This window comes from Eptesicus fuscus, chromosome 20 (assembly GCF_027574615.1).
Source record: "Eptesicus fuscus isolate TK198812 chromosome 20, DD_ASM_mEF_20220401, whole genome shotgun sequence".
NCBI classification, from domain to species: domain Eukaryota; kingdom Metazoa; phylum Chordata; class Mammalia; order Chiroptera; family Vespertilionidae; genus Eptesicus; species Eptesicus fuscus.
In genome coordinates, this window is record NC_072492.1 from 6554011 (window position 1) to 6581798 (window position 27788).

A 27788-nucleotide genomic window follows, 5' to 3' on the forward strand; every position below is an offset into this window, starting at 1 on the left:
ACACTGTGCTGGGAAACCAGACGCACTGAAACTCCGCACTGTACACCTGTACACTGGCTTAGATTGAATGGCTCAAATTAAACAAATATAGAGAAATTTCATATATACAAATATATCATGTATAGGTATGTCATATCTGCCTTAAAAGGGTAAAATTGTAAAGTGTGGCTGTGCATGCATGACCCAGATGTCAGTCCCAGAGTGTGTGGGCTCCCAGTGCTCCCGCCTGTCCCCGAGAGGGGGTGGGGTTGTGAGAAGGGGAGAGAGCCTGACGCTGGGGGCCGGGCGCTGGCCTGGTGTCTCCCAGGCTGGTCTCACTCTGCTCCGTGCTCTGGGTAACAGTTATTGCTATTCACAAGTGCCCTCCAGCAGAGAGGCTCCTGGTCCCGACCCCGCACCTGTGAGCTGGTGCCCCTGAGAGGCAGAGGTGTAGAATTACTGTCAGATCATTTGATGTTTGGGGGGGACATGGGGAGGTGTCTTTAGGCCCTCTAGACATCCTCAAGGTCATTTTTTAAATTTGGAAGTGTGAAATGGCAAGGTAGAAACAGGAGCTTTCGGTAACACGGTGTGGAAAATAAAACTTGGGAAGTAAAACAAACGTGTTCAGCGTTTACTTAGAACCCACAGAGTAGGGCCGCCTCCCTGTGCAGCGCAAGTCAGCGCCCAGGACTCGAGAATCCGGTCTCGCCCCGTAAGTGAAGGGCTTGCTCTCCGTCCCCTTCTGTGGCCGTCCAGCTGACACCCGTCAGCTGACACTGGAGGACTCGATGTCGCTGCCAGTACAGGGCAGCCCAGGTCTCACCCAGCACCTGGCCCTCCCCCACCCCCCTGCAGAGGACTGAGGAGCCCTTGGTGGGAGGGCTGCTGCTTGGCATGGAGGCTGAAAGTAGGTCAAATAGGCACAAAGTCAAAGGCAAAGATCAAACAAAAGGCCCACGTCACCACCCGAGGGGAACGAACAAAACCTGCACCACCGACGATTGCCACTCAGGCCGGGGGTGACCGCTCTCTGCAGAACTCCGGCCGTGCGTGGCAGTGACAGCGAGAGCCACGGAGAGCTTGGGCCCAGGGCGCCTGGCCGTATGCTGGTCTGGGCCCACGTATGTACACGCGTGTCAAAGGGCGGTGCTCTCTGAGTCCTCCTCCGAGTCCCTCTTCTCAGCCACCGAGGGCCGCAGCTTGTGCTCCAGGGGACTCAGGCGGAGCGCCGGCCCGAGCTCCACGTGGATGGAGGGGACGTCGAAGTGAGCGAGATCTGGAAGTTGGCAGAGAGAGGTGAGTGGGGAGGGGCTGCGGCTAAGGAGACCCGACGCCAAGGGCAGGCAGCTGGTCAGCGTTAGGAAGCGAGCGGGTGGGCCACTGAGGGCCAGCCTGTAGGGGCCAGCGTCATCGCAGCGTCGCATTAGGGTTGGGCAGCTTCCCTTCTACCAAGCAAGCCTGTGGGCCAGCGCAGACCTGCCTGGGGGGCCCTCAGCACTGCTAGCAGCTCCTGCTGCTCCCGCACGCTCACTGCCTCTGGGCCGGTCCCACTGGCTGCCTCCTGGAATTTCGGGGTTGCATTTAGTTCCCTAAAGCCTGCAGGGACAGGGTGTGAGGCAGCGGAAAAACCCCATTTTCCCAGCGAGGGGGGATCCTGAGACGGTGCAATCACCCTAAGGCTGTGAACAGTAAGAATACCTCGATGGCTGAAGGGCCCGGCAGAGGGATCCCAGGAGCTGGGCCGAAGTTGCAGCAAATTGTTTGCTCCCCAACTGCAGGAAAACCCCATCTCTCAGCCCTTGGAGCTGCTCACCCGGAGGCACAGCCGCCTCGGGGCATTAAAGGTCTGCTCCTGGGAGAGGATCGGGAAGAGGGTCCTGAGGTGAAGGGCTCAGCGCCTGTGGGTCTGGGTCCCTGTGAGCTGCAGAGTTGAGATGGTCCAGCAGCTCTGTACAGGCGGGGCCCCGTGTGGGCCTGGGCTGCGCTGCCCTGGGAGCCCCCCCTGCTCCCCCGGCCTGCAGGGCTCACTGGAAGCCCCACCTGCTCCCCCAGGCTGCAGGGCTCACTGGGAACCCCACCTGCTCCCCGAGCCTGCAGGGCTCACTGGGAACCCCACCTGCTCCCCCGGCCTGCAGGGCTCACTGGGAGCCCCACCTGCTCCCCCAGGCTGCAGGGCTCACTGGGAACCCCACCTGCTCCCCCGGCCTGCAGGGCTCACTGGGAGCCCCACCTGCTCCCCCAGGCTGCAGGGCTCACTGGGAACCCCAGCCTGCAGGGCTCACTGGGAACCCCACCTGCTCCCCCGGCCTGCAGGGTTCACTGGGAACCCCACCTGCTCCCCCAGGCTGCAGGGCTCACTGGGAACCCCACCTGCTCCCCCGGCCTGCAGGGCTCACTGGGAGCCCCACCTGCTCACCCGGCCTGCAGGGCTCACTGGGAGCCCCACCTGCTCCCCCGGCCTGCAGGGCTCACTGGGAACCCCACCTGCTCCCCCAGGCTGCAGGGCTCACTGGGAGCCCCACCTGCTGACCCAGCCTGCAGGGCTCACTGGGAACCCCACCTGCTCCCCCGGCCTGCAGGGCTCACTGGGAACCCCACCTGCTGACCCAGCCTGCAGGACTCACTGGGAACCCCACCTGCTCCCCCAGGCTGCAGGGCTCACTAGGCCGGGTAGCCGAGAGCGGCCCTGGGCCCTCACCCTCAGCCATGCCACCCGCCCACCTGCTCAGCTGTCTCACCTCGCCTTCCGCCTGGGCCGGGGCTGCGGGGAAGCAACCTGGGAGGGAGCAGCCTTTGGCCAGGACTGGGAGGTGGGGTTTTGTTGGTCTTATTTTGCTTTTTTTGGTAAAACAAACATTCAGCCCAAAGAATGCCATACCAAGTAGACAGACAGACATCTGGACATGGTCCTAAAGACACTGTACAAACATGGAAGCTCTGGAACCCAGGTCCTCTCTTGCCCCCAAGCACCCATCAGGGAGCCACTGCAGCCTGTCCTCACTGGAGGCCTCGGGCAGAGGTGGCGCTGAGCTCAGCCCTGCCTGCCTTCCCACTGGGCTACCCCTGGGTGCCTCGTGGGAGGCTGCTGCTGGCTTGGGGCCCACCCATCTGTACCACCAGGCAGCACATGACCCTGCACAGGTTTCTCACCTCCCCTGTGCCGGACAGTCAAATGGGAACAGCCCAGGGTGGTGGGGGTCATGGGACAGTCCGGACAGCAGGCAAAGAGCGCCAGGCCCAGAACTGGTGCTGGGGTGAGCTGCTCAGCGCACCCTGGCTGTTCCCTGGAGACCCTGAGGGGCACTCACTGACGGTGCTGGGGGTTTGGGGGAGCTGGTTTCCTGTTAGGAGGCCTGTGGGCCCTGCTGGCCCTGGTCTCAGCAGCTCTCATGGGGCACCCCTGGAGGGCCCTCAGATTGGCTCTGGCCACACTTTCTTACTGAGGCAGAAACACCTCGTTCCTTCTGGCTTAGTTCATGTTCTTGCCTTGGTTTCACTTCAGAGCACCTGCTCTTTATAGGAGGAGACCAGGCAGAAACTGGGTAAATGTTCCCCAATGTTTTACCGAGCTGGGGGGATGAGCTCAGGATGCACTCTAATGCTATGGCTTCTCCAGGATCCGCCAGCCCCAGCCTCGGCCTGGAGGAGGCGCGTGGACTTCGGTCTGAGAGTGCAGATCCCAGGGCGCCCTTCCCCGAGACAGGTCCAGGCTGCGGGGGCTATGCCCGTGGCCTGGGCGGGCCCTTCGTGGACAGGTCCCTAAACCAAGGTGGAGTGAGGAACTGCCCCGGACGCTGGGCAGAGAAGTCAGCAGGTCCGTCCTGGGAAGGGCGGCCTGATCCCCGTCAGCTCAACCTCAGGGAGAGAAGGGGTGCTGGACTAGGTGGCTGGTGACAGGTGAGCAGACGAGCTCGGCCTCTGCCTGGCTTTATCCCCAGCTCCTGAGGACAGGAAAGAGACCCCAACACGGCCAGGGACCCCAGAAAGCTCCTGCTGCGCTGGGGAAGGCACCGAGGGAGCGGCCATGCAGGGCCCAGCCACATGCAGTGCGGCGCGGAGGGCTGTGGCCGCCGGCTCGGGCAGGGGACGCGAGGCTGGGGCCGCTTACCCTGAACTCCCCTCACATGTATCCAACACTGCGGCACTCATGTCACACAGCTGCAGGGACAATGACAGGATCGGAGAGAGGAGTAAACAGGACGGAACAACAACGCAACACAACACTGTGCCCCGTATCGGCCAGGTGGCCGCGCCCCATCGGTCCAGCTCCTCCCTCGGCCCCCGGCCTGCACGGGCGGGACAGAACAATGCAGCCGGAGAACACTGAACGGAAAGGCACGGGGTGGGGCGTCGCTCAGTCTAGAGGCAGCAGCCCTGAAGCTGGTGCAGTGGGAGGGGTCCTCACACGTCCCACGTGGGGACCGGACCGCCTGTCCTGTCCCTCAGCGCCTCCTGTGGCCCACTTTCCCCCCAATCTCTGTCTCTCAGGAGGCGAGCAGACGGGCTTCCAGTATCACCACCACCCTGGGCCCTTCCTGGGGCGGCCCCGGAAGTTGGCAGGCTGATGTGTTGGGAGGAGCAGCCCCCCTGGACAACTCAGGGTGACCAGGAGCTCAGGGGTGTGGCCCTGAGCCCCCAGGGCAGTGGGCCTGTGCTCCCTCCCATCGGGGCTCACTGAGGACACATCTCGCACCAGGAACCACGGGTGGGGAGTGGTGCTCACTCATCTTTCAAGGAAGAATTTCCTTCGATTTTTACAAGCCTCCGGGTAGAGGACAGCAGCTGTCCCTTCAACATCTTTCCTTGCCCAAACCAAGCCAAATCGCCAGACGGCTGCTCCCACAACATCTCCATCTCCGGACCCATCACAAATACCCACACTGGACCAGACTTCCACAGGCAGCACGGAGCGGAGGCCCAGGCCAAGCCGCCTTCTAGCCAAGGGAAGGCCCGTCTCCGCGGGAAGCCAGGCCCAGCGCTGCGCTGCTGAGTGCGCGTGGCCTGTGCGTGCACGTAGTGTGTGCATCGGTGTGTGCTGTGGGGGGCACTGGTGTAGTGTGTTGAACTCCGTGTGTGGTGTGAGTGTGTGGGGAGGGTGTACCGGGGACCACACAGGCAGGTGAACCCGGGCTCTCGGCCTGGTGAGGTGGGGGGGCTGGCTCTAGTCAGCAGCCACACAAATACGCCGAGTTCTGACCTCGTGTGCTCGATCCTGGGAGATGTTTCAATGTGCCTTCTTCTTCCAGACAACAAGTGGTGTGTGCTAAACGTGTGTGCTTATGATTTCATGCCACACGTTTTTCTGGGGGAAAATAGTTCCATTTTTTATCTTAAATTCAAAGCAAAACTAAATTTAGCCATTGGGCTGATTAGCTCCTCTGAGAACCAGCGGGACATACCTCTTGTCTGAACCCGGCCCCTTCCTAAATGTATGGTGCTAGAAATACATGTTTCTAATTAGGCTTATTTAATTAATAAAAAGGAAATGTCCTTGGTTCGTAGTGTTTCTGAAGACACGGGAACGCCTCCCGCACCACTGGGCTCAGGTGCCAGCGGGTCGGCCATCTCCCCCGCCTCCAGCTTTCCCAAGAGCTCGGGCGCTCAGCCCCCAAATTAGGGCAGACGCACAGCCCTGGCTGCGGGCGCTGGCTTGGGAGACCCCAGAGGCCCCCTGCAGGGCAGCTGGGTCCCTCCCGAGCTGCTCTCACCGGCTGGGCTGCGGGGGCGTCTCGGGGGATCCCCTGGGGAGCGACGTTGGCACCAGCACAGCCGGCCCCTGGCAAACGGGCTGTTAACTGGCAGTGGCACCAGCAGCCCTCCCTCGGCCCCTTGTGCTCAAGTTCACGGGAAATGGAGGAAGCTGGGCGTGGTTACCTGTGGACATGCTTTCCCCGGGGGCCATGCCGTCGAGCACGGGGTGCTCCGTGGACTGCGGGCTGGAGGCGGAGAGGCTCGCTGTGGGCGGCTGCGGGGGCGGCAGCGTGGGTCTCTGCCGGGGCTTCGGGGTGGGCCGCGATTTGGTTAAAGTGCTGGCGAAGCTGGAAGGAGAGGCCAGAGGGGGCACTGCCGCCGGGGAGAGCTGGCCCGAGGCCAAGGGGTACCCTTGCGGGTAACTGAGTCCGTAGGGTGACGGGGTGCTCGGTGGCGTAGGCGACAGGCTAAGTGGGGACGGCTGGCCGGTGGGCAGCTCCGACATAGCGCCTGGCTGGCCAAAGGGGACCTTGGGCGGAATCGGTGCCAGCTTCTTGGAAACTGGAAGAGAAAACACAACAGCAACACACAAGGTTGTTCCATGATGCCCGGGGTCCATGTGGCCGTTGGCACACCCCTCACCCCTTCCTACCCCTCGCCACCCCCGCCCTTGGCACCCTGAGAGCAGGCAACACAATTTTTAAAAATTCACCTAGACTTGGAAGTTTTCATGTCCTCCCTAATTTCTGTTCACTAATTTCTCCTCTTTGGATTCCTGCCATCTCTCTCTCTCTCTCTCTCTCTCTCACACTCACACACACACACAGGCTGCAGACACCTTTCCCCTCCACAGGCCATGGCTGGCTTCCCAGCGTCGGTCACCACTTGGGGTGGCAAAGGGATCGGTGGCCCGGGAAGCGTGAGCCAGTGACACGGCCCACAGACGACAGTCAGAGTTCAACTTGTGGCGCTGGGCCCAGGACGGGGGACTGTCAGCATCGAAGCTGACCTTTGGCCGTAGTGCCCGATAGCCTGTAGGTGGGCCACAGAGGCCCAGCGCCCGGCGCTGCCCGTCCACCGCCCCGCCCTCCACCCTGTGCTCAGGGCACAGCCGTGCCCCGACCTCCTCTGCAGGGCCTCCATGTCCCCGTGTACTGACTTAGTCCTGCTGAAGGATGACAGCTACATTACACGTCTAACCGGAAATGGCCGGGAGGACGAGGAACGGAAACATCCAGGGCAACCTGTCAGCCCAGGGGGGCTGCCTGTGGTGCCACTAATTCCAGAAGAGATTGTCCTTCAAGCCCCCAGGAGGCGTCAGGGACCCCCACCCCGCCTCCATGGAACAAACCCTATGCTAATCGCGCCTCACGCACGTCCCTGGCTCCTTCCGTGTGCAGCGTGGACAAGGCAAGCACGTTCTCCAGGGTCAATCAGCGTGGCCCAAATGCCTCGTCTTCCCACTGTGTGCCCCGGGGCCCGTCCCTAACCCTCTCCCAGCACGCCGGTGAAGCAACGAGACCGCGTGCAGGAAGCCCGCATCATCCTGATGCTCTGCTGGCCCAGGCGGGCCTTGCTCCCGGGCGAGGAGCCCGTGGGGACCCAGGGACCATGCTTGAACCTGTCTTCTCCCCAAGGAGCTGGGGGGAGCAGTGACAGCGCCAAGATGTCTGTGTGACATCGCCACTCCGGGAAGTTACAGGAAAGGCCGTGATGCCAACAGACGGGGGCGTTCAAACCGCGAAGTGTGCCGCTGGTGACTGAGCTCCCGGTCGCCCCCGGGAAGGGACCTGCGTCGCTCTAGGCCGCGTCCCCCAGAGGTCCCGCCGCTGTGAGGAGGGAAGCCCAGCTGCCGCTGGCATGAGGAGCCCCGACTCCCGTGGACAAAGCGATGGCGTAGCCATCACCCCAAGTGTAGGGCTGGGAGGGTCAGGCCTTGCACGCAGACCGCCCAAGAACTGGTTCTAGACCACAGGGAGGCCTCTGGGTGCTGGAGGAACCTGGATGCTGAAACCCCAGCCCACCGCCGCGGCCCCACGCCTGGGCGCGGAAGGGCCCGTGGGAGCAGTGCCCACGCTGCCCCCGGCGGTACCCTCCACGCTCACCGTCCTGAGAGCCACCTGCTACGGTTACACCCCTACTGTGCGCCTGCTATGGTGGCACCCTCTGAGCTCCGCACACAGTAGGGCCCAACAACTATCTGTGGAGTGCGTGAGGCATGACGGAAAGGGACAGAAGGAAGGCTGCTGAGGGCAGACGCGGGTCATGGGTGCCGCTGCGGCCCGGTGCCGGGCAGGCGGGAAGCACCGGTCCTGACGGCGTGCGTGGACGAGGTGACCGGCCCCGGGCCCCCAAGCCCTGGAGCTGCAGCCCCACGGAGGCGCTGCAGGCCGGACCGAGGACAGAGTAACACGAGGTTCCTTTAAACAAAGTGAAGCCTGCAAAGCGATGGCGCAGAGGACAGCGGACGGGAAGGCTGGGTACGCTCCGCTCCCGCGGCCCCCGTTGGCGAACCTTCTCCAGGAGCAGGTCGTCAGCTTGGGGGTCATTTCAGAGTGGTCCATGGCAGCGCGTTCCGCGGCAGATTCTGGGGTGGGCGGCGCGGGCTTAGCGCAGGAATTCCTGCAGCTCTAAACATAACTATGAAGGGCAGGACCCCGGGACAAGCCACCGGTCCCCCTCGCTGTCACATCCCACAAACTACCCAGGGGCAGGCAGCTGGGTGAGGCCCGTGGGGGGCAGGAGGCCCCGCACAGCAGGCCTAGCGAGCCCACTGCTCAGACGAGGAAGCTGAGGGACAGCGACGCAACGTCCCTCTGGGAGGTGGTGACCTCTCACGCTGATGCAGGATGGGGACGGTTCGCTAGGCCACAGGGCGTCTGAGCAGCCAGGCTGGTGGGGAAGTGAGTTTCCAGGCAGCGGGCAGCCACCTGCCCGGGGCGACATGCAGGTGGCGGGACGTACCTTTCCGGAGAGTGTGGGGGCTCTGGTCGGCCGGCGGCGGGCCGGGGCTGGTGCCTGCTGGCGTCCCGGCACACGGTGCCCCCTGGCTGGAACCCGGACTTCCCTTCTGCCCAGATCCCGGAGAAAGCTCCTTGCTTCTGGAAGCGCTGAAACACAAGCACACAGGACGAGAGCCCTGAACGCGGGCCCCTCAGCACCTCACCGTGGGTGCAGAACATGCCTCTCGCCAGCGCGGCCTGCCCGGCTCTGGGCGTCTCAGGCCCTCGGGGGGCTCTGACGGCTGGGCCTACTTGCTCCTCTGCGTGGCACTGACGCCAGCTCCCTCGCCACCAGAGACCAGGAGCGACGGGCAGCAGGCCCCGAGCACCCCCCTCTGTCCTGTGAGCCACACTGGGACACCGAAGTACTCTTGTCCCCTGAATCCACAGCACAGCAGAGCCCGTGTGCCGAGCGAGGGCTGATGACCACATGGCCATGGCTCCCCACTCTCCAGCTGCTTTCCCTGAACCCCCATAATGCCCCTAAGCAAGGGAGGACTTCGGGGACCCATCCTCAAACTCAGGAGGTCCCAGCAATGGTAGGGTTGGAACAGACCCTGGCTGTGTTCCCGAATGTGGGCAGTTCAGTCCAGTCCCCCAGGCTTGGAGGGGACCAGGGCCGATGGCACCGAGGGCCTCCGGAGCCCCTTCAATTGATAAAGGGACACCCTGAGCCACCAGGTCCCAAGGAGGGCCCACCCTTCACTGCTGGCTCTTTCTCAGGCTGCCCCCTAAGGATAAAGTACACCCTACTCATCGTCCACCCCCAGACCAGGGCCAGCTAATCAATACTGACTCCTCGCTCCCTACCATCCCCCAGCATGCCATCCATGGCAGACATCACCAATCGATCTCCATTCTCATGTGTTTTTTCTTTTTTTCTTTCTTTTTTTGTTACTCCTCACCCAAGGATATTTTTTCCATTGATTTTTAGAGAGAGTGGAAGGGAGGGGGAGAGAGGGAAACATCGATGTGAGAGAGAGACATCAATTGGTCGCCTCCCTCCCACACCTGCACTGACCGGGGCCAGGGATCGAGCCTGCAACCCAGGTACATGCCCCTGACCGGAACTGAACCCAGGACCCTTCAGTCCTAGGGCCGATGCTCTAACCCCTGAACCAAACCAGCCAGGGTTCTCGTGTGTTTTCAGCAGAATGCTGCAGGAGCCCCTGGAGAACCAGGAGGGGACCTGGAGTTGGGAGCTAACTTCATCCTAGTGAGAACCCCTCTGGAATCTGATGCCCTCACACGGGACACGGGAAGTGTGGAAACCTGAATCCTGCGCAATGGTTAGTTCTTCCCCACAAAAGTAGCGACAGCCCATTTCTTCCTGCATTTGTCTAGAAACTCCAAATGACAGAGCCAGGAATAGACAGCTCATCCCGCCGGGGTTTGGTGAGACAGGCTGGGAGGGCCCTGGGCTGGAGCAGGTCTTCCCCACGGGGGAGGGGGAGCGAAGGGAAGGCCACAGGCAGTAGCAGGCGCCCCTGCTCAGGATGAGGGTCACCCCACAGCTGCTGATCTGCAAGGGGAAGACCTCTCACCAGAGGGCCAGACAGCACTAGCTCCTTTCTCTATTCTGTGGATGAACAACAGCAGCAACCACAACCTGAAACCCTCACCTCATTCTTTAAAAAAAAATTTTTTTTTAATGTATTTTGATTGATTTTGGAGAGAAAGGGAGATGGAGAGAGAGATAGAAACATCAGTGATGAGAGAGAGTCATTGATCAGCTGCCTCCTGCACACCTCACACTGGGGATCGAGCCCAAAACCTGGGCATGTGCCCTGACTGGGAATAGAACCGTGACCTCCTGGTTCATAGGTTGACGCTCAGCCACTGAGCCACATCAGCCAGGCTCGCCTCATTCTTTATTCTTCGGGCCTGAGGTGACCAGGCAATGATCTCTCCACCCCTCAGTCCATCTCTGCCTCCATCAAGAGGAAGGTAAAGTAAAACAATTAGCAACAAAAGAACACACACAACAAGCAAACAAAATAATTGCTTCTTGTTGGGTAACAGACTCTTCTTTCCTCTCTAGATGGACAAGAATCTGGGGACCAGGGAGCTCCTCCTCCTCCTTCCTCCCACCTGCACCCGCCCCCTCCCGCAGAACCAGGCAGTTACCTATGCTGCTCTCTCTGCAGCACAGGAGCAGCTGACCCAGGGAGAGGTGGGTGTGAGCGGTTAGTAGGCACGCTGGATGGAGGAGGCACAGGTACAGCATGCTGGAGGGCAGGCTGGTTTGGGGACGCATGGCTCAGTGAGCTGGGAGGCGAAGGGGCAGGGAACAGTTTGGGGTTAGAGTTAATGCCAAGCAGAGGAGCAGGTGCAGAGGCTGAGCTTGGCTGGAGCGCCACCTGCCTCGAGGGCAGAGGGGAGGAGGGAGGGACCTGGCGGGAATGGGAGGGTTGGAACCAGCCACAGGGAGGGAGGAGCCCTGACAGCAATCGGCAACTGGAGGAAACATCACCTGACGCAAATGTCCAGGGAACGGGACGAACAAAGAAACAGAAAAGCAATGGAACACAGGTTCCCACTGGGAGGAATCCACGTGGGGAGAGAGTGGACGAGACAGTGTGGACACTGGCACCCCGAGGGAAGCCACAGGACTGGTCATGCGGGAAAGGGGACGGCATGGCCACCGAGCAGCAGGACTACCCTGAGAATACTCTGAACCAGTGGGCGCTGTACCCTGCCCTTGAGTGACCCGTTAGGCCACCCATCCGCAACGTTCGGGAACACCTCAGAGCCGGGGAATCTATCTTTGAGGGGCATTTTCTAGAAGTATCACTTAAATGCCAAATGCTGTTGGGCAAACAGAGATGGGAAACCAGGGTGGGGCCCGTGTCTGTAAAGGGAGCCTCTGAGGAGTCTCCTATTTGTCCACTTCCTCTCGGCAGCCTCTAGGCCCACCGCACCCCCTCGCTTCCCCACTGCTCGCTCGCAGCCCATCCCTCCAGGGACCTGAGGATAGTGAGCACCCAGCCAGGGCCGCCTGTCCTCTGAGTCGGAGCCATCAGCAGCATCCCAACTCCAGTATCAGTTCCCCTCTCCCGCTCCGTGCCTGTCCCCATCCCTTCGTCAATTTCCGGTTTCACAGGAAAATACCTTCTATTCGTTAAAGGGAAAAAACAAAGCCTGCAATCCTTCATTTGAGGTGTGTATGCATGTGTGTGTGCGCATGCACAAATGTGTGGGCACGTGCATGTGTGCATATGCACATGCATGTGCTTGTGTGTGCACGGCACGTGCATGCATACATGTGTGCGCGCGTGCACATGTGCGCATGTCTGGGCGCATGCACACCTGAGGAGAAACTGGGCTAAAAGGTTCACTTCTCAGTCTCCGGCCTTTCCCAGCAGTGGCCATGAGTGCACACGGGCCTCCGATTTCACGTAGCTTTCCTAGTTCTCTGGATTGCTGTTTGGGAACAGGTGGAAACGAACAAACTGCAAAGTAGTTGGCTGTGCAGTTCCCCCTTCTAGAAACCCCTCTGACCACACCCCTTCCAGGGAAGGGCCAGGTACAGCTGCCTCCGGCTGAGACCCTGCGCCTCAATCGTTTGTGATGTCTGCTCGCTGGGAGGCGTGTGCCTTCAAGGCACAGATGGCATCTTTCCTCTGGACGGACATGGTTCTCGCAAACGTCCACTCAACTAGTGATACAATGATCTTGTTCTCTGTTTTCTCCCCCCAGGAGAATGGAAAACAGCCATGCAGCCTCCTGCAGAGGTCCCCAGGCCAGCGTGACCCCATGACCTCCTGCAGAGGTCCCCAGGCCAGTGTGACCCCATGACCTCCTGCAGAGGTCCCCAGGCCAGCATGACCCCATGACCTCCTGCAGAGGTCACTAGGCCAGCGTGACCACATGACCTCCTGCAGAGGTCCCCAGGCCAGTGTGACCACATGACCTCCATTCTTCCCTGATTGGCACCCACTTTAGCAGTAAGAATGGCCCCTGCAAATGTCAAGGTGGAGGAGAGGAAAGGGGAAATGGAGAGCTGGGCACTGAGCTTCCTCTCACCCCTTTGCTGGCTGCCACCTGACAGGTTTGCTGCTGGCTTGGGATGCACCTCTTGGAAAGCCTGGCCTTCATCTGATAACCCAGGGAGCTGGGAGTGGCGCTCCGGGTGCCAGCGCGATGTAGACAGCCAGCAGGAATGCTTAGAAATGGGGGGTGAGGCCATCCACGAGGCCCGAGGTGGGCGCAGTGCACCTGCCCGCGCTTACCTGGTCCGCTCGGCCCCAGGCTGGAGGCCCAGGCCGGATGGAGAGAGCGAGGGCACCGCGGGGTCGTCTGGGGGCTGCTCCAGCAGGGGCGAGGGCAGAGGCGCTGCCAGCTCCTCGGGAGGGGCGGGGGGCTGCGTGGAGGGTGGGGCGCACGACCCTTTCCGGCCTGCCGACGACGAGCCTCTTCGCGCCACCCAGGACGTGTCCATCACCCTCACGCCCATGCTGGTGAGGGACACAAAGACACGTGCTTATCCGCGCATGACAGACGGTGCCCCGCCCCCACGAAGCGGACACATTCAAGCAGGTGGGTGTTAGAACAGCAGCAGCCTCAGCACCTCCTGGGCCCAGGGGAGCGAGGAGGACGGGCAGGGCTCCCCGGACGGCCAGGCCACACCTGGAGCCCCCCGCCCGCCGGCCGGCCTCGCCCCAGCTGGCAGCTGCGCTTCACCCTCTGCCAAAGCAGCTGTCGTCAGTGCGAATGCGGCCTCTCGGGGGGGCATTCGCTCCTCCCAGGTGGGAGACGCAGGTGAGCAGGACAGGGACAAGGGCAGCGTGAGACCAGAACAAGGCACCGGCCTCAGGAGACATCTAAACAGCCATCCTTTCTGTCACTTGCCGTCTAGAGCACAGAGCAGAGTCAGCAGGACCCGGTGCTGGCCCGGCCCCGGCCAAGCTGCGCACCCGCAGGCCACGCCGCCTGCCTACCCTGCAGGACGGGCTGATGGTGCCCGGGGCCGCCCTCGGCTCGGTTCCGTTTCAATGATGGGAACAGTCGCCTCAAGTCAGGAGGGCCAAGCAACCACACACACATCCCCTCGCAGAGCTCGCTGAGGCAGCGCGCTCAGCGTTCAGACTGAACATGGCCTGCAGCTACCCCAGGATACTGTACCTTTGGATTTTCCTAAGGCTGCAGGGACAGAAACATACAAATATTAGTGTCAAAATCTGTCCTTCCCTGGGACACACAGGGCGTCTCTTGTCAGGGTCAGGGTCTCAGCCTTCACCGTGTCAGGAACTGGTTTCAGCTTCGTTGGTCTCCTAGCTAAAGTGACTCTTCTTCTTGACGGGTGACAAGTTCTGTGCTGCCCGGCTCACAGGGGAGCAGAGAGAGGCTGGAGTGATGCTGGCGCGCAGGGGCAGGCGGGCAGGAAACGCCTCACAGGGAGAGAGCGAGTTGCTGGAAGGGTAGGCGCCTCTGCTGTGTCTAAGTTCACGATTAGAAGGCGGTTCATGCCCTTCCCTCGGGTCTAGGAGCAACTGGAACTACAGTGCACGGTCGAGGCCTGCAGGACCAAGGCTAGGGCTAATGTTTCCAGTGTTAAGGGCAGACAGGCTCCCCCTCAGGGAGGAAGTATGTGCTCCCAGCCCCGTGTCTGCAGGAGCCTGCGCAGTGGGCGTGAGGGCTGTGCGTGCTTCCTCTCACCTCTCCTCCCACGCTGGATGGGAGAGCTGCCTGACACCCCTTCTGCAGGGTCCCCAGGGACTCCTCCATGTCTAGGGTCCCTGTTAATAAATCTCATCTCCCTTCGATGAGGCACCTTGGGGTGTGTGGCAGGGGATGGGGGGGAGGGGGAGTCAGTCTCTTTCCAGGACTCACTAGCTTTCAAGTCATCTTGGTCCAAGGACCTGCCACTAATCCACAAGCACCTTCCACAGGGGATCCTGAATCACTGCTGGAGGCCCCCCAAAAGCCCGGGTCAGGGACCAGGTGCCTCCCTGATATTTAGAGTGAGCGGCAAGGGAGCATCAAATTATGCTCTGCGGCTTCAGATTTTCCCAGGATGCAGAGCGAGAAGCTTAACTCTCCACTGCGGGGAGGGAGCTGATACCCCTCAGCTGCATGGGCGGAGATGGCAGGCTGCAAGCTGTCTCCCGCGGTAAAGGATGTTAGGTCTCACCCTGTTTCTCTTCCTTAGGATTCTCTTTCTCTTGGAAAGACCTTTCCCACGGGGGTGGGGTGGGGGTGGGGGTGGGGGAAGGCCGGAGGGGGCTGGTGGGCACGCCTTCTACTCCCAATGGCACCTTCCAACCTCAGCAGCCTCAGGTGCCAGGCTGCCAGGTGATCTCCTGGTTTACCAGGAGGAGCCAGCTAGGGCGCAGGTGAGACCTGCCAGGTGTCAGTGGCAAAATGCCAGCCACCAGGAAATAACGCCTGAACGTGCACTTCTGCTTCTACAGGGAGGCCACCTGCCTTGCTGCAGGCACCCCCTCCACCTGCAGCTGCTCTCTCACAGGGGGGGGGGGGAGGGAGGGGGATGGGAGGGCACCCTGTGCCCGAGGGAGCATGCGTCAGATGTCACTGACACTTGCACCGGTAAGGACGAGGAGCCGGGCAGGGGCCGAGGAGCAGGGATGCAGAGCGCTTGGCTACTCATCTCCGGGGCCACGGGGCCACGAGGGAGGCAGGTACAAGCCCTCGCCGTGGCAAGGCAGTCCCAGGTAACTCCTCGCAGGCTACCAGGACCTTACATTTGTACCGAACTTATCATAAGACACGCTTTGTATGTTTCATGAGACCGTACCCTGGAATAGGTTCTGAAAGGCCCAAGCCTCAGGACGCAGCTACACCATTCACTGAGTCAGTAAAGCTCTCTCCTCATCTACCCAACGAGGCGAGTACCTCCCATCCCACCTCCAGCCTTCCCGAAGGCATTTTACCCGCTGAGTGCTAGGATATACTTAGCGTGGCCTCGGCCATCACCCGGGAGAGGCCGCCGCGGGGTCCTGCAGGGGTTGGTGTGAGCTGGGCCACAGGCCGTGCCCAATAGGCCGTCTGTCCAGCTATGCAGAAGGAACTTCATGGGGCTGACCAGCTGGAGAGGCAGAGAATCATATGGCATCTTGATGGAGGGGAGATAAAGGCCGGGGAGCCGGCGAGTGTGGAGCTGGGGTGGCAGCTCCAAAAGGAGGTGAGCCCACTCCCTGTCCTGCTCACCCGGATTCTTCTAGGGAGCAGCAGTCCTGCGGGCAAGAGCGCGCTTTGAAGGGAGGGCCTTGGTGTGTGAATCCCGCATTTCCTCATTACTAACTGTGCGCTCCTGGCCCTCTGGTGCCCTCCGAGTGCCCTCTGTCGGACGGAGTGATACCATCCCCCTTTCTCTTCGGGTTGTTGTAAAGAGCAAACAGAGGAGTGTGCACAAGTTACTGAGCATCGAGAAAGAAACCAGTACGTGGTGGCTTTGACTATGATGGTGCTCTGTTCTTGTAGGTGCCAAGTACAAGTGATTTATAAAGTCCCCCACCCTCCCTGATAAATAGAGGGAACCCAAGTCTAAAACAGGCAGATCAAAGGGGGAAATAAAGATACTGTGTCAATGAATCAGGCTCAGTGTGAGATGGATATGTTGGGAAGACGCCACTGGGTCCTGTCACTAGGGTTTACAGCAGGGGTCCTCAAACTTTTTAAACAGGGGCCAGTTCACTGTCCCTCAGACCGTTGGAGGGCCAGACTATAGTTTAAAAAAAAACTATGAACAAATTCCTATGCACACTGCACATATCTTATTTTGAAGTAAAAAAAACAAAACGGCAAAACCACCCGCATGTGGCCCGCGGGCAGTAGTTTGAGGACGCCTGGTTTACAGGGTCTGCCATCAGATTTCTTCCCTTCCTAACACTGGCCCTGAACGTGGAAAGATTTGGGGTGGCTTCTCTGGTAGAAATAAAGGAGACAAAAAACATGGTAGAGGTACGAATCCCTTTTCCCTACGCTCCTTAATGTTCCCGGAATCTACATGTTAGAGGGGCCGCTGTGGGCCTCAGAGGGGCTGCTGGGAGCCTCCTTGGATGATGCTTGGCTTAAGGAGAAGAGAAATAGGGGGGATCCTCACAACCCCCCAAGCGTCACTGCTCAGCCAGGGCACCAGACAGGAAAGATGGAGAGCATAGGGGTCACCGTGGCTGAAAGCTTCTTTGGGAAACAAACTGGTGCTGAGACTCAGCGGAATGGCCCCACCCTCTCACCTACGGGTCTTCTGAGTCCCGGAGCCTCCCGTGCCCTTCCCTGTCCTCGGCCAGTCCATCGTGGCTTTAGTACACGTTGTGCTTGAAAAATCAGCCCAGTGCTCATGGGAAGGTGGAGACAGATAAAAAACGTTCCCGGTGTTTTCAGTGAGATGTCCGAGCACAGGGCTGGTTGCTATCTTAAAAATGTGATGTAATAAAAAAATCCAGCGTGTGTGCTAGAAACAGCAATAGTCACATATACCAGGCATGTTTAAACACTCACGAGTAAGATTTTAGTTCACGCTCAGTTCTGAGGCTGGTGCTTACTATTATTTCCCAGTTCGCATGTAAAGAAGCCGAGGATTCAGAGGTTAACTTCCCCAGGTCACATGCCAGAATCTGAACCCAGAGAGCCCGACCCCACAGCTCAAACTCTACATTTGCAAAGGGCTGTTTCCCCGGGGGTTACTCTTCTGACACAAGGTGGGTGTGGAAACAAAGTAAAGGTTAGACCTAGCAACGTCTCCTGCGGAAGGAAATAGTGGCCTTCTTGTTTTACAGTCTGTAATCGGCAAGCCACACGGGAGAAACATAAGATCCAGACTTTAAAAATGAAAAGAGACAAAGACCTGCCCAGCAAAGCAAAAAAAAAACAAAACAAAATCTGAAAGTTGGAAGACCCTGCGCTAAGAATAGGTGTCTACTAAAAGAATCCATTTACCACCGAGCAGAGGTTTGTTCTGGATCATTCTAGGTAGTAAGCTGTCAAGGGTAGCAGTTGTTTTTGTTTTTCCCCCTGTGTAGGACAGACATCTGCACTGCTATTTTTTGAATCCTGACTAGGAACATTCTCAGCCAATATATGGCTTTGAAGTATTTAAGTCTATAGAACATTTTGATTTTGTTCTAGAAATCAGTTACATTTGGCAAAAGCCAGGAGAAAAGAGACAAGAAATGGGTTAGCCATCAGCTGCAGACCCTAGTGAATGTGGGCAGCTCCCCAAGTATCCACCAAAGACTTGGAAGTTCAGGGAATGTATAAGATGAATTTGGAGGCCCCGTAGCAGTGGCAGGGGCCTGTAACCAAGATGAGTGACAGGGGTCCTAACCATCTGAGGACTTAGTCTACACTACACTCACCCAGGGAGACCAGAATCAGGTAATTTCTAGTTCCTCTAGGGGTAATTCCTCTCCTAAGTGCATCATAAGAAAGTTTCTTTACCTCCCTCCCTAGTACAGATAAAGGCTTGAGTCAGTCTGACAACATTTCCCAGACCTGGTGTCAGCATCCACAATGTACAAATCCTGGACATTTGGAAGCTGATGTGGGACCTGGAACAAGAATATACCTCTCAAGGGTCTATGTGACCAACCCAAACCCAAAATGTGTGCCTCATTTCCCAGCGGCATCTGGGATGACTTTCTAGTCAAGCTTATTCTATAATCTCTCTATATAAAAGCCTAATATGTAAAGTGTCCCCACGGGAGTTCAACCGGAGACCGATAGCTCACTATGACGTGCACTGACCACCAGGGGGCGGCACGGAATGAAGGAAGGCCCCAGCCGGCAGCTGGGGAAGGGGGACCCCGGCCAGCAGCTGGCAGCCAGGGAAGGGAGGCCCCAGCTGGCAGCCGAAGGCTCCAATCGGCCCTGATTGCTGGCCAGGCCTAGGGACCCTACCCGTGCATGAATTTTGTGCACCGGGCCTCTAGTAATCTAAATAAAATTATTGCACCACCATCCATGGCATGTTGTCCATCCTCCCACTGCTGGGTCTACAGAGTACCCTGACATCCACTATTACAAGGTAAGTACCTCAGATTACTAGTTCCGATTGTTTTGAAGACTTGTGGCATGTAACTGGGGATGTTCACAAACCCCCTAAGTCTTACTGCCCAACCCAGTCACCAGGGCTGGAAAAACAGGAAAGAATAAGCAGTATCTTTGAAAAAGAAACTATGGCAGGGTGCAGAGACTCACCCAAGAATGGCCCCCTCCCTTCCCACCTCCAGAAGGTCTTCCATGTCCCAGGGAGCCTCCTGAAACTTCCACTGACCTCGCCAGTCCGTTTTGGCTTTAGTATATTTTGTGTTTGTGAATTAGCCCAACTGATCATGGGAAAGAGGAGACAGATGAAGTCTCTAAGAAGTCATACATTTCAAAAAATGGTTTCAATGTGCTGAACCATGTGTTTCAGGAACTCATTAGACTCCAGTTTCCATCTTCCCTGCCAACCCAATAAAACCGACAGTAGAATTAGGATTCCATAGAGCACCATTCCGATTACTCCCAAGCCCATTCCAAATTACTGATCATCCACACTTTGTTCTAATGGGGGGACAAGACCCACCACAGAGCAGCTCTCCAGACAGGCCGAGGCCAAGACACACTCTAGCTCTAAGGGGGCAGCTCTGGGGTTTCGGGGTTGCCGCTGGCAGGTTCTAGAAAGGCCCTCTGAGGACCTGTCCACTGTGGAGCAAGCGAGACGGCTACAGGCCCATCAGGTTCCAAGACTGGGAAGAGGAGCACGTTGGTCTTCTGAGTATAAGGAGGCCAGGTCATGGAGGCTCTGAGAGCAGACTGCCATCCATTGGGGTCCAAGGGTCTGCGGGCAGCTCCACAGATGCTGTCGGTCTTGCCACCAGTGGGTTTAGGGATACCGGAGGCTGGGAGTAAGCACGGGCAGTGGGCCAGGTGTGTCAGCTGGCAGGCAGGTGTGGAGAACATGGGCCAGGTATGTCAGCTGGCAGGCAGGTGTGGAGAACATGGGCCAGGTGTGTCAGCTGGCAGGCAGGTGTGAAGAACATGGGCCAGGTGTGTCAGGTGGCAGGCAGGTGTGGAGAACATGGGCCAGGTGTGTCAGCTGGCAGGCAGGTGTGGAGAACATGGGCCAGGTGTGTCAGCTGGCAGGCAGGTGTGGAGAACATGGGCCAGGTGTGTCAGCTGGCAGGCAGGTGTGGAGAACATGGGCCAGGTGTGTCAGCTGGCAGGCAGGTGTGGAGAACATGGGCCAGGTGTGTGGTGGCAGGCAGGTGGCAGGCAGGTGTGGAGAACATGGGCCAGGTGTGTCAGGTGGCAGGCAGGTGTGGAGAACATAGGCCAGGTGTGTGGTGGCAGGCAGGTGTGGAGAACATGGGCCAGGTGTGTGGTGGCAGACAGGTGTGGAGAACATGGGCCAGGTGTGTCAGCTGGCAGGCAGGTGTGGAGAACATGGGCCAGGTGTGTCAGGTGGCAGGCAGGTGTGGAGAACATTGGCCAGGTGTGTCAGGTGGCAGGCAGGTGTAGAGAACATGGGCCAGAGCCAGGAAGCGGCCAACAGGCAGCAGGGAAAGCAGGCAACTAGGAAACTGGCATGTGAGGTAGGGGATGGGCTGTGGTGGTACTGGCCAGGTTTGTCTGGAGTCTGAGGCTGCCAAGGGGCATGGAGTGGAGGCAGAGGGGAGGAGAGTATAACCATCAGGAGGGTAGAGATAGGTGCTAGCGAGGAAGCTTCATTGCTGGTGTCTTTCCTATTCTTGCCTTGGCCTTCAAGAATCCCCGCGGAGTTCGCCCAGGTGCTGCCAGGGATGCAGCCATGAAGGCATCTGACAACCCTTAGGGCCCTGAGCCCATCCCGACCAGCAGGCAGGAGCACGGACACCTTGGCTACTCCTGCAGAGGCAGTGGGCCGAGCATAACAAATAGTTCATACAACCACAGGTAACCCGCCTGCCACTGTCAGAAAAATAGAAGGGGTTTGCAAGTTCACCGTCAGTTATTATTTGGCATGAATGATCCAAGAAGCAAATATCACTATTCTATAAAACAAGCAAAAAAGATAACAAAAACAAGGCATTAAAATACATGACAACCTGCACCCTAAAACTCCTCAGTGGGAGCTGAGGGACGTGCAGAGAGCACTGGTATGACCTGTTAACATTGGGCCACTCAATGGCTAAAGTAGGAAAGGTCTGAAAAGTTTTAAAAGCTGGTCTCACTGCAAAATTCTTCATCCAGAATGGCAACGTTTTTCTGTGACTCAGTGGTCTCAACCCTAGATGCACACTAGCATTACGTGGGGGCACTTTAACAAATACCAATGCCTCAAGCCTAGCCCAGGCCAACTAATCAGACGGAGGAATGGGGGTGGGGGAAGCAGGCATCGCATTCTTTTTCTAAGCTTGTTCTGACCATCTTCTGTTGCATAACACACTACCCTCAAAACCTGGTTGCTTATTTATCTGGGTCACAACTCCACAGTTCTGGCGAGTCAGACAGGGACAGCTTGTCAACGCCACACAGAACTAGCGGAGGGTGCTCGAGTTGGCCTAAGGCTAAGATGACTCATGCTTGAAGCTGGTGAGTTGCTGGCTGTCAGCTGGTGCTCGGCTAGGGGGAAGGCTGGGGGTGGGGGGCTTGTTTCTCTCCCAGGGGCTGCTTGGACTCCCACACGGCAACGGAGCTGGGTTCCCACAGCCCAGGCAATGTCTACAAGGCTCCGACCGGCTTCAGGAGGCCCACAGCGTCACTCCTGCTGCATTCTGAAGTCAGTCGCTGAGGCCGGCTCCGAGGAGAAGGGAGTGGTTAGTCTCAGCCCTCAGTGGGAGAAGAATCGGAACAGCGGCTGCCCCTTCACCAGGAAGCTGTTGGTGTGGCTGCAGGAGAGAGATGTCTGAAGAGCTCCCTGTGGTTGCCGTCTAAAGTACCACCAAGTGGGCAAACGACCAAAATGTATTTTCTCCCAGTTCTGGAGGCCAGGAGTCCAAAGTCAGGGTCCCCAGGGAATCAAGCGTCAGCAGGGCTGGGCTCCCCACAGCGGCTCATGGGGAGAAGCCTTTCCTCGCCCTTCCAGCTGTTGGTGGTTGTCAGCACTCGTTGGCTTGTGGCCACATCTTCCAATCTCTCTGCCCCAGCTTCACATCCCCTCCTCTGTGTGTGTGACCCCTGCTGCCCTCCTGTGATACAGGTGGTGGCGCTCTGGGCCCTCCCTGACAATCCAGAGCAGCCTCCCTATGTCAAGATCCTCATTTTAATCACATCTGCAAAGACTCTTTCCCCCAATAAGGTAACATTTACAGGTTCCAGGGCTTAGGGCCTGAAGTCTTTGGAGGGGCATTGCTGTGCCTCCCACATCATGAAAATGTACCTGTGAGCCCAGGGCTTGCTGAAGAAAACCAGCGTCCTGTGTCATCATGAGTCGGAAAGGCGTTGGGACCAGCCAGGAGCTGGGCGTGGGGATAAACCGCCTTGTAGGATGGCTGGGACATAACAGCCATCAGCCCAAAGTGTTATCCAATTTTCTTCCCCAAATTGTCTTTTATCTTCATTTTAAGTAACAACGTTATTGACTTATAGTTGAATATATTCTTTTTAACCAAAAAACCTCCATAACATAAACGCTGTCAGTGCTTCAAGGGGTCAGAGTTAGTTGGAAGACTTTGAAACGTGTCTCAAAGATTTTAAAAGCTCAGAAGTGGGGACAAATGTGGAGACTTCCCTTAACATTGCTAAAACAACGCAGATACTCAACTGATACAAATTCCTTTTCTCTCCCCCAAAACACGTGGTCACGACTTCAGGTTTCCATTTCTCTCACAGCTAGTTAGGAACTGCTCATCGACACGCTGGTGCAAGCTGAAACACACGCCTGCACCTCAGACAGTCAGGGGTGGCCCTGCAGTTAACTTAGAGTGTGAGTCCAGGTCTAAAGGGCATAAATATCCCTTCTGTGTACAATAATCTACGCAGCGCATCTTCCACACTTAAAAGCATATGGCGGCATTCTCGGGTTTTCCATCAGAATGTCATGCGGAACGGGCACATCACTTACAAAGTTCTTGAGCAAGAGAATTTTCTCAGAGATGAGGCATCTACTTAAAAATCATCATTCCAGCATCTACATCTGCCTGCTCTGGGGCCAGCAGACTGAATGACTGAGCTTGCACGGGGACAAGTCTTTCGGCGTCATCTGGACTGCTTTTCCGGGGGTACTGGGAATCGGACGAGGTGTGGCAGACAAGACAGTGCGCACACCTCTGATGCACAAACAGCTGGGAGCAGGTGAGTGCTCCATAACTCAGCCGGGACCAGAACCGACTCTCCCGGGCATCCCTCAGCTAGCGATGCTGCACAAAGTAACCGAGTTTTATTTTTTTTATTTTTAAAAAATATTTTTTTATTGATTTCAGAGAGGAAGAAAGAGGGAGAGAGAGAGAGATAGAAACATCCACGATGGGCTGCCTCCTGCACGTCCCTCACTGGGGATCAAGCCCACAACCCGGGCATGTGCCCTTGACCGGAATCGAACCTGGGACCTTTCAGTTCACAGGCTCTATCCACTGTGCAAAACCAGCTAGGGCAGTAACCGAGTTTTAAAAACAAATTCCAATGCGCTAGTCTCCTCTTCTCTGTCTCTCTTCCTCTCTGTCTCTCTCTGTCTCCATCTGCCTCTGACTCGCTCCCCATGATGCAAAGATCAGATTCTAAGTATGCTCTTTTTTATTGATTTAAGAAATTCCCTTCTGCTCCCATCGACTTCTAAGATTTCTAGTTTTTCGTTCCATGCTGACTATAAAAACAGCCAACAGCCGAAACCGGTTTGGCTCAGTGGATAGAGCGTCGGCCTGCGGACTGAAGGGTCCCGGGTTCGATTCCGGTCAAGGGCATGTACCTTGGTTGCGGGCACATCCCCAGTGGGGGGTGTGCAGGAGGCAGCTGATTGATGTTTCTCTCTCATCAATGTTTCTAACTCTCTATCCCTCTCCCTTCCTCTCTGTAAAAAATCAATAAAATATATTTAAAAAAAAAAAAAAAAAACAGCCAACAGCAACACAGATCAGATAAACCCTCACTGGCCTCCCAGGTGAAATGTCTGGCGGCTCAGGTACAAGCGGACCCTCGCTTTCCTAACCCTCCTCTACCCTCACAGGACGGAGAGGAGGTCCCCAGTGCCACCTCCCACTCGGGAGAGGAGAGGGGTGAGAAGTAGGACTCACAGCCCCCAGAGTCCTGGGTTGCGACCCTCCCTCTGAAGTCCTGTAGGCCCACGCATTCCGAACAAACAGAGCTTCTGCTCACCTGTGGTCTGCCTGGGCAGCAGCGGGGGCTGCCCGCTTTCTGCTGTAGGAATTTCCGATATTCCCAGTAGGTGCTTTATGCTCCCGTCTATTCTGCAGCAGCAGTTGCTAAATTTTATTTTACAACAGTCATTTTTAACTCCTCACCACAGTTTACCCAGCAGACTGGCTTGACCAAGCACTGCACCCGTTCCTTCCGGAGGACACAGGAGCTGGCGCCTGCAGCCCGCTGCTCCCCGGGAGGCCACGCACTTTAGCTGCCGCAGCTGATGCTCACCACAAACCAGCTACACCGGTCATGAGCCTGCTTGTGCCCACTTCACTTGTTATGGGAATCATATGAGGCAATCACATGCATGTAAGCTGATTTAACAGGACAGTGAGAGGGTCGCCCCTATGCAATTCAGCGGAATGCTTTTAGGAGCCTTGTAGCAGCTGCATCAGAGTAGGTGTAGGTGATAATCATAAAAGACAAGCAAACATCTTAAAAATCTACAAGGGTTTTACACTCAGATGGCTTTAAGCGTTAGGTTTTCTCTTTGTTTAAAGAGACGGAAATGGAACATGTTAGACGGTACCAAGGCGCTGTGTAACTTGCTGCAGAGCACAAGCGAGCAAGCCTAGCATCAGATAAACAAACATTTGAGAACTGAGATCGCTGAATTTCAAGTCAAAATAAAGAGTTTATATGTATTTTTAACTCCCCTTGCTGACCGACTTTTCTTTCTTTCGAGGAGAACTAGTCCGTCGCTGACCACAGCTGTTGGCTCAGGGGCTGCACCTGCCCGGCCCCTGACCCGACCCGCGCAGCACGCCCAGCGGCTCGCCCAGGCGCGGATGAAAGCGTCCCGGCTGAGGGTCAGCTTAGGCCACAGTCACCGAACGCTGCCCGTGCGCGCAGCCTTCCTGTCGATCCGGCTCTCGGTTACATCCCAGCCCGCCCTCTCCAACCCCGATGCGGAGAAAGGGACTCCCGCTCATACCCATCCTTTTTGTAGAACTCCAGCATCATGTTATCTGTGGCAACGCTGAGGGGCCGGCGGGCCTGCTCGGGCTGGCGCCGGTCGGCGGGGTCCATGTCTGGGGAGGGCATCGAGCTGTAGTTGGCGTTGTGGTTCACGTGGACCGGACTCCCGTAGTTCCCCGTGATGTTGAACTCTATCTCTGTGAGGAAGAAAGAACGGGCCTGTCACGTGATCCACGGCAGGAGAGAGGGGAGCAGATGGCCTCTCCCTGCTTCACCCCTAGAAAATGTTGTTCCATGGTTCCATGTTAGGCCATCTACTGATATCAGTTCATCTTCATATAACTCATCATAACAGTAATATGATAACTCACCTATCATGTTAATATGAGGCATTTAATAAAGCAATTTCCATTTGTGATTAAAAACAAACTTAATGAAACGGAAACAGAGGCATACTTCCCGAAAAAGACAAGATCAGCTACGCAGCCCTCATGGTGAAGAGGGTCTTAACCAGATCAGGAAAGAGCCAGGCCCCCTCACCACTGTCATCTAACACCCCTGGCGGGTGCTGGCCTATGGCATCAGCCAGGACAATGAAATAAGGGGCAGTATTATGATTTGTCAATGAGAACGTCTTTCTGGAAAACTGAAGAGAGAAATGGAGAAGGGTTAGAACTGGAGATTTCACTCGGGCCACTCAGGCTGTTGACTGCAGATGGACACAGGCCCACCCTTTCCCGGTCATCATCCGTGTACCCGCAGCGGTAACACATGGCTCATCACAGACCCTGCCGCGTTCATCATGCCGTCAACTCCTTTCTCCTGCATTTCTGTGGCCTCACTGCTTACCCTCGCCCAGCTTTTTATGCGACTAACAGAACTCTTATGAGATGAGCAGTTAAGAGTTCTCACGGTCAAAACACATGAAACAAAATAAAGCCACTCAAACTTCTAAAGTGCTAGATCAGCCCTAATCGATCACCGCTGATAGAGCACGGAAACAGCATAAAATGCCCTTAAATGTTACTAACCATAAGGTAGGACAGCCTTTTCTAAAGGGGACACAGCTTAGTGCAGCAACTGCTGTCTCTTCAGAGCCGTCAGCTGAGAGCCATGGACGCGAGGGTCCCATGCTGAGGACGGTGAGGAAAACCCGCCGCGGGCAGCTGCCTTCAGAGTCAGATTTTGAACCAGGCACGAAAGAGAACCTGAGCACCTTCACATGCTGAGGCACGCTCGGAGGACAGCGCCGAGAACAGAGGGCGGCACCCAGGCGATCCCCTCCCTCTGGTCTCAGCCTCCCCCCACCCAGGAAGCTGAGGGTCTCTTTCCTGTCTGCACCAGCACTGCAGGACCCACAGGTTTAAGGAAACCATGGTGTGGACGCTGGACCAGTAAAGCCCATGGCCATGGCTGGTCAGGCCGTGGACTCCTTCAGGCCAGAGAGTAGGAACCTGCTGTGACTCCACCCTGTACCTGAGCGTGTGTGTGTGTGTGTGTGTGTGTGTGTGTGTGTGCGCGTGCGTGTGTGCGCGTGCATGTGTATGTGTGTAAGGGGATTAAAAACACAGCACAACAGAACAAGCACACACCTCTGGGCAGTGACACTTGTTTCAAAGGTTCAGAACTCGCAGCGACACCCTGCTCTTCCCCGGCCGCCCCTCCCCCACTGGACGCCCCACGTACCCCCGGGGAAGAACCAGTCCGCATGCTGGATGATGGGTTCGATGATCCCGACAATCTGCAGCGAAACGGTGGTCATCATCTCCGTGATGTTCCTGCAGGCACAGAGCAGAGCGCGGGCCGTCATCCCCGAGGCCCGGCCCCACAGCGCGAGGGGCCCTGGCCCGGGAGCCTGCAGGCCTCGGTCTGAGAGCAGCTTTCTCTTGGGAAGAAGAAGAGGTTCACCTTTCTGGACCCCCTTCCCCAGCACAGGGTGAAGCCAGCCACGGAAGTCCTCCGTGCAGGAGACGTGTGAGGACACGAGTAAGGAAATGAGCGAGTAAGCTGCACACATCAGCAGGCGGGGGGCCCCTTTCAATGTGAGGTGTGATCCCCATAACTGCCAGTCTCCTCTCCCAGCTCCGTGCTCTTCTCCGAGACCCCTCAGTCCCTCTGGGCCCTGACACCGGATGTGTGCTCTTCAGAGTCAGGAAAGCCTAGGAGCGCCTGCCTCGCCCACTCCGCCCGGCCCCTGCCCTCTCACCCCGACACTGCCTCGGATCAGCTCGGAGAAGACCCTCCCGGCAGACCTGCAGCTCTGAGATGACCAATGGGAAGATCTGCGGAATCCTGGGCCTCCTGAGCCTAAACAGGGGGAGGCCGGAAGGAAATCTGCCTTGAGAAATAACGAGTCTGGTGAGGGAGAGTCAGGGAAGGCCCCGGCCCTGCAGCCCGCGGCCCACGAACGCCCACACTCCCTGTACTCACCCTTCCGCTTGTGGCCACAGGAGGTTGGGTCCTAACACAATTGCTATGTTACTGGGAGTCATCTTGTTTACATCTTGGTATTCTGACAGCTTCGATAAAAATTTGATCAAGTATCTGAAAGGAAGTAGGAAGGGCCAATTGTAACTGAGAGTTCGCCACCTGCACGTGCCCCCAGCACTGGGCAGAAACTTCTCTCGCGTAGCACAGCTTACTGACAACGAGGCGCATACATTCTGCAATGTGATGAAGACACGTCATGCACCAGGACATGGGAATGCTCCAAAAATAGACAGACTCAGACATCACTGTTATATGTCAACCTCTGGCCAGAGAAAGTCTCCATCCTTCCTCTGGACTCAGTATAAAATGGCCTAAAGTTCTGTCTTCATTTCAAATCTGTCACCTGCCATCCTCCCTGTGTGCAGAGGGGAGAAACAGTGTCCATGGGTCAGTGGCAGGGGCATTTACAGGCCTGGAGTG

The 27788-nt window shown here is 57.4% G+C and overlaps 1 protein-coding gene across 1 annotated transcript in view; it reads right to left on the reverse strand.

Moving 5' to 3' along the window:
- Positions 1-1118: 1118 nt before the first annotated feature.
- The window catches only part of ARHGAP44 (Rho GTPase activating protein 44), a 183873-nt gene continuing 157203 nt past the window's right edge, over positions 1119-27788 (reverse strand). Inside the window, exons 14-21 of the mRNA XM_008153578.3 lie at positions 27309-27422; positions 26565-26656; positions 24895-25075; positions 13800-13817; positions 12908-13132; positions 8638-8783; positions 5857-6234; positions 1119-1258 (exon numbers count right to left, since the gene is read on the reverse strand). Of these exons, the coding sequence (XP_008151800.1) occupies positions 1119-1258; positions 5857-6234; positions 8638-8783; positions 12908-13132; positions 13800-13817; positions 24895-25075; positions 26565-26656; positions 27309-27422 (1294 nt within the window). The remainder of the gene's footprint in view (positions 1259-5856; positions 6235-8637; positions 8784-12907; positions 13133-13799; positions 13818-24894; positions 25076-26564; positions 26657-27308; positions 27423-27788) is intronic.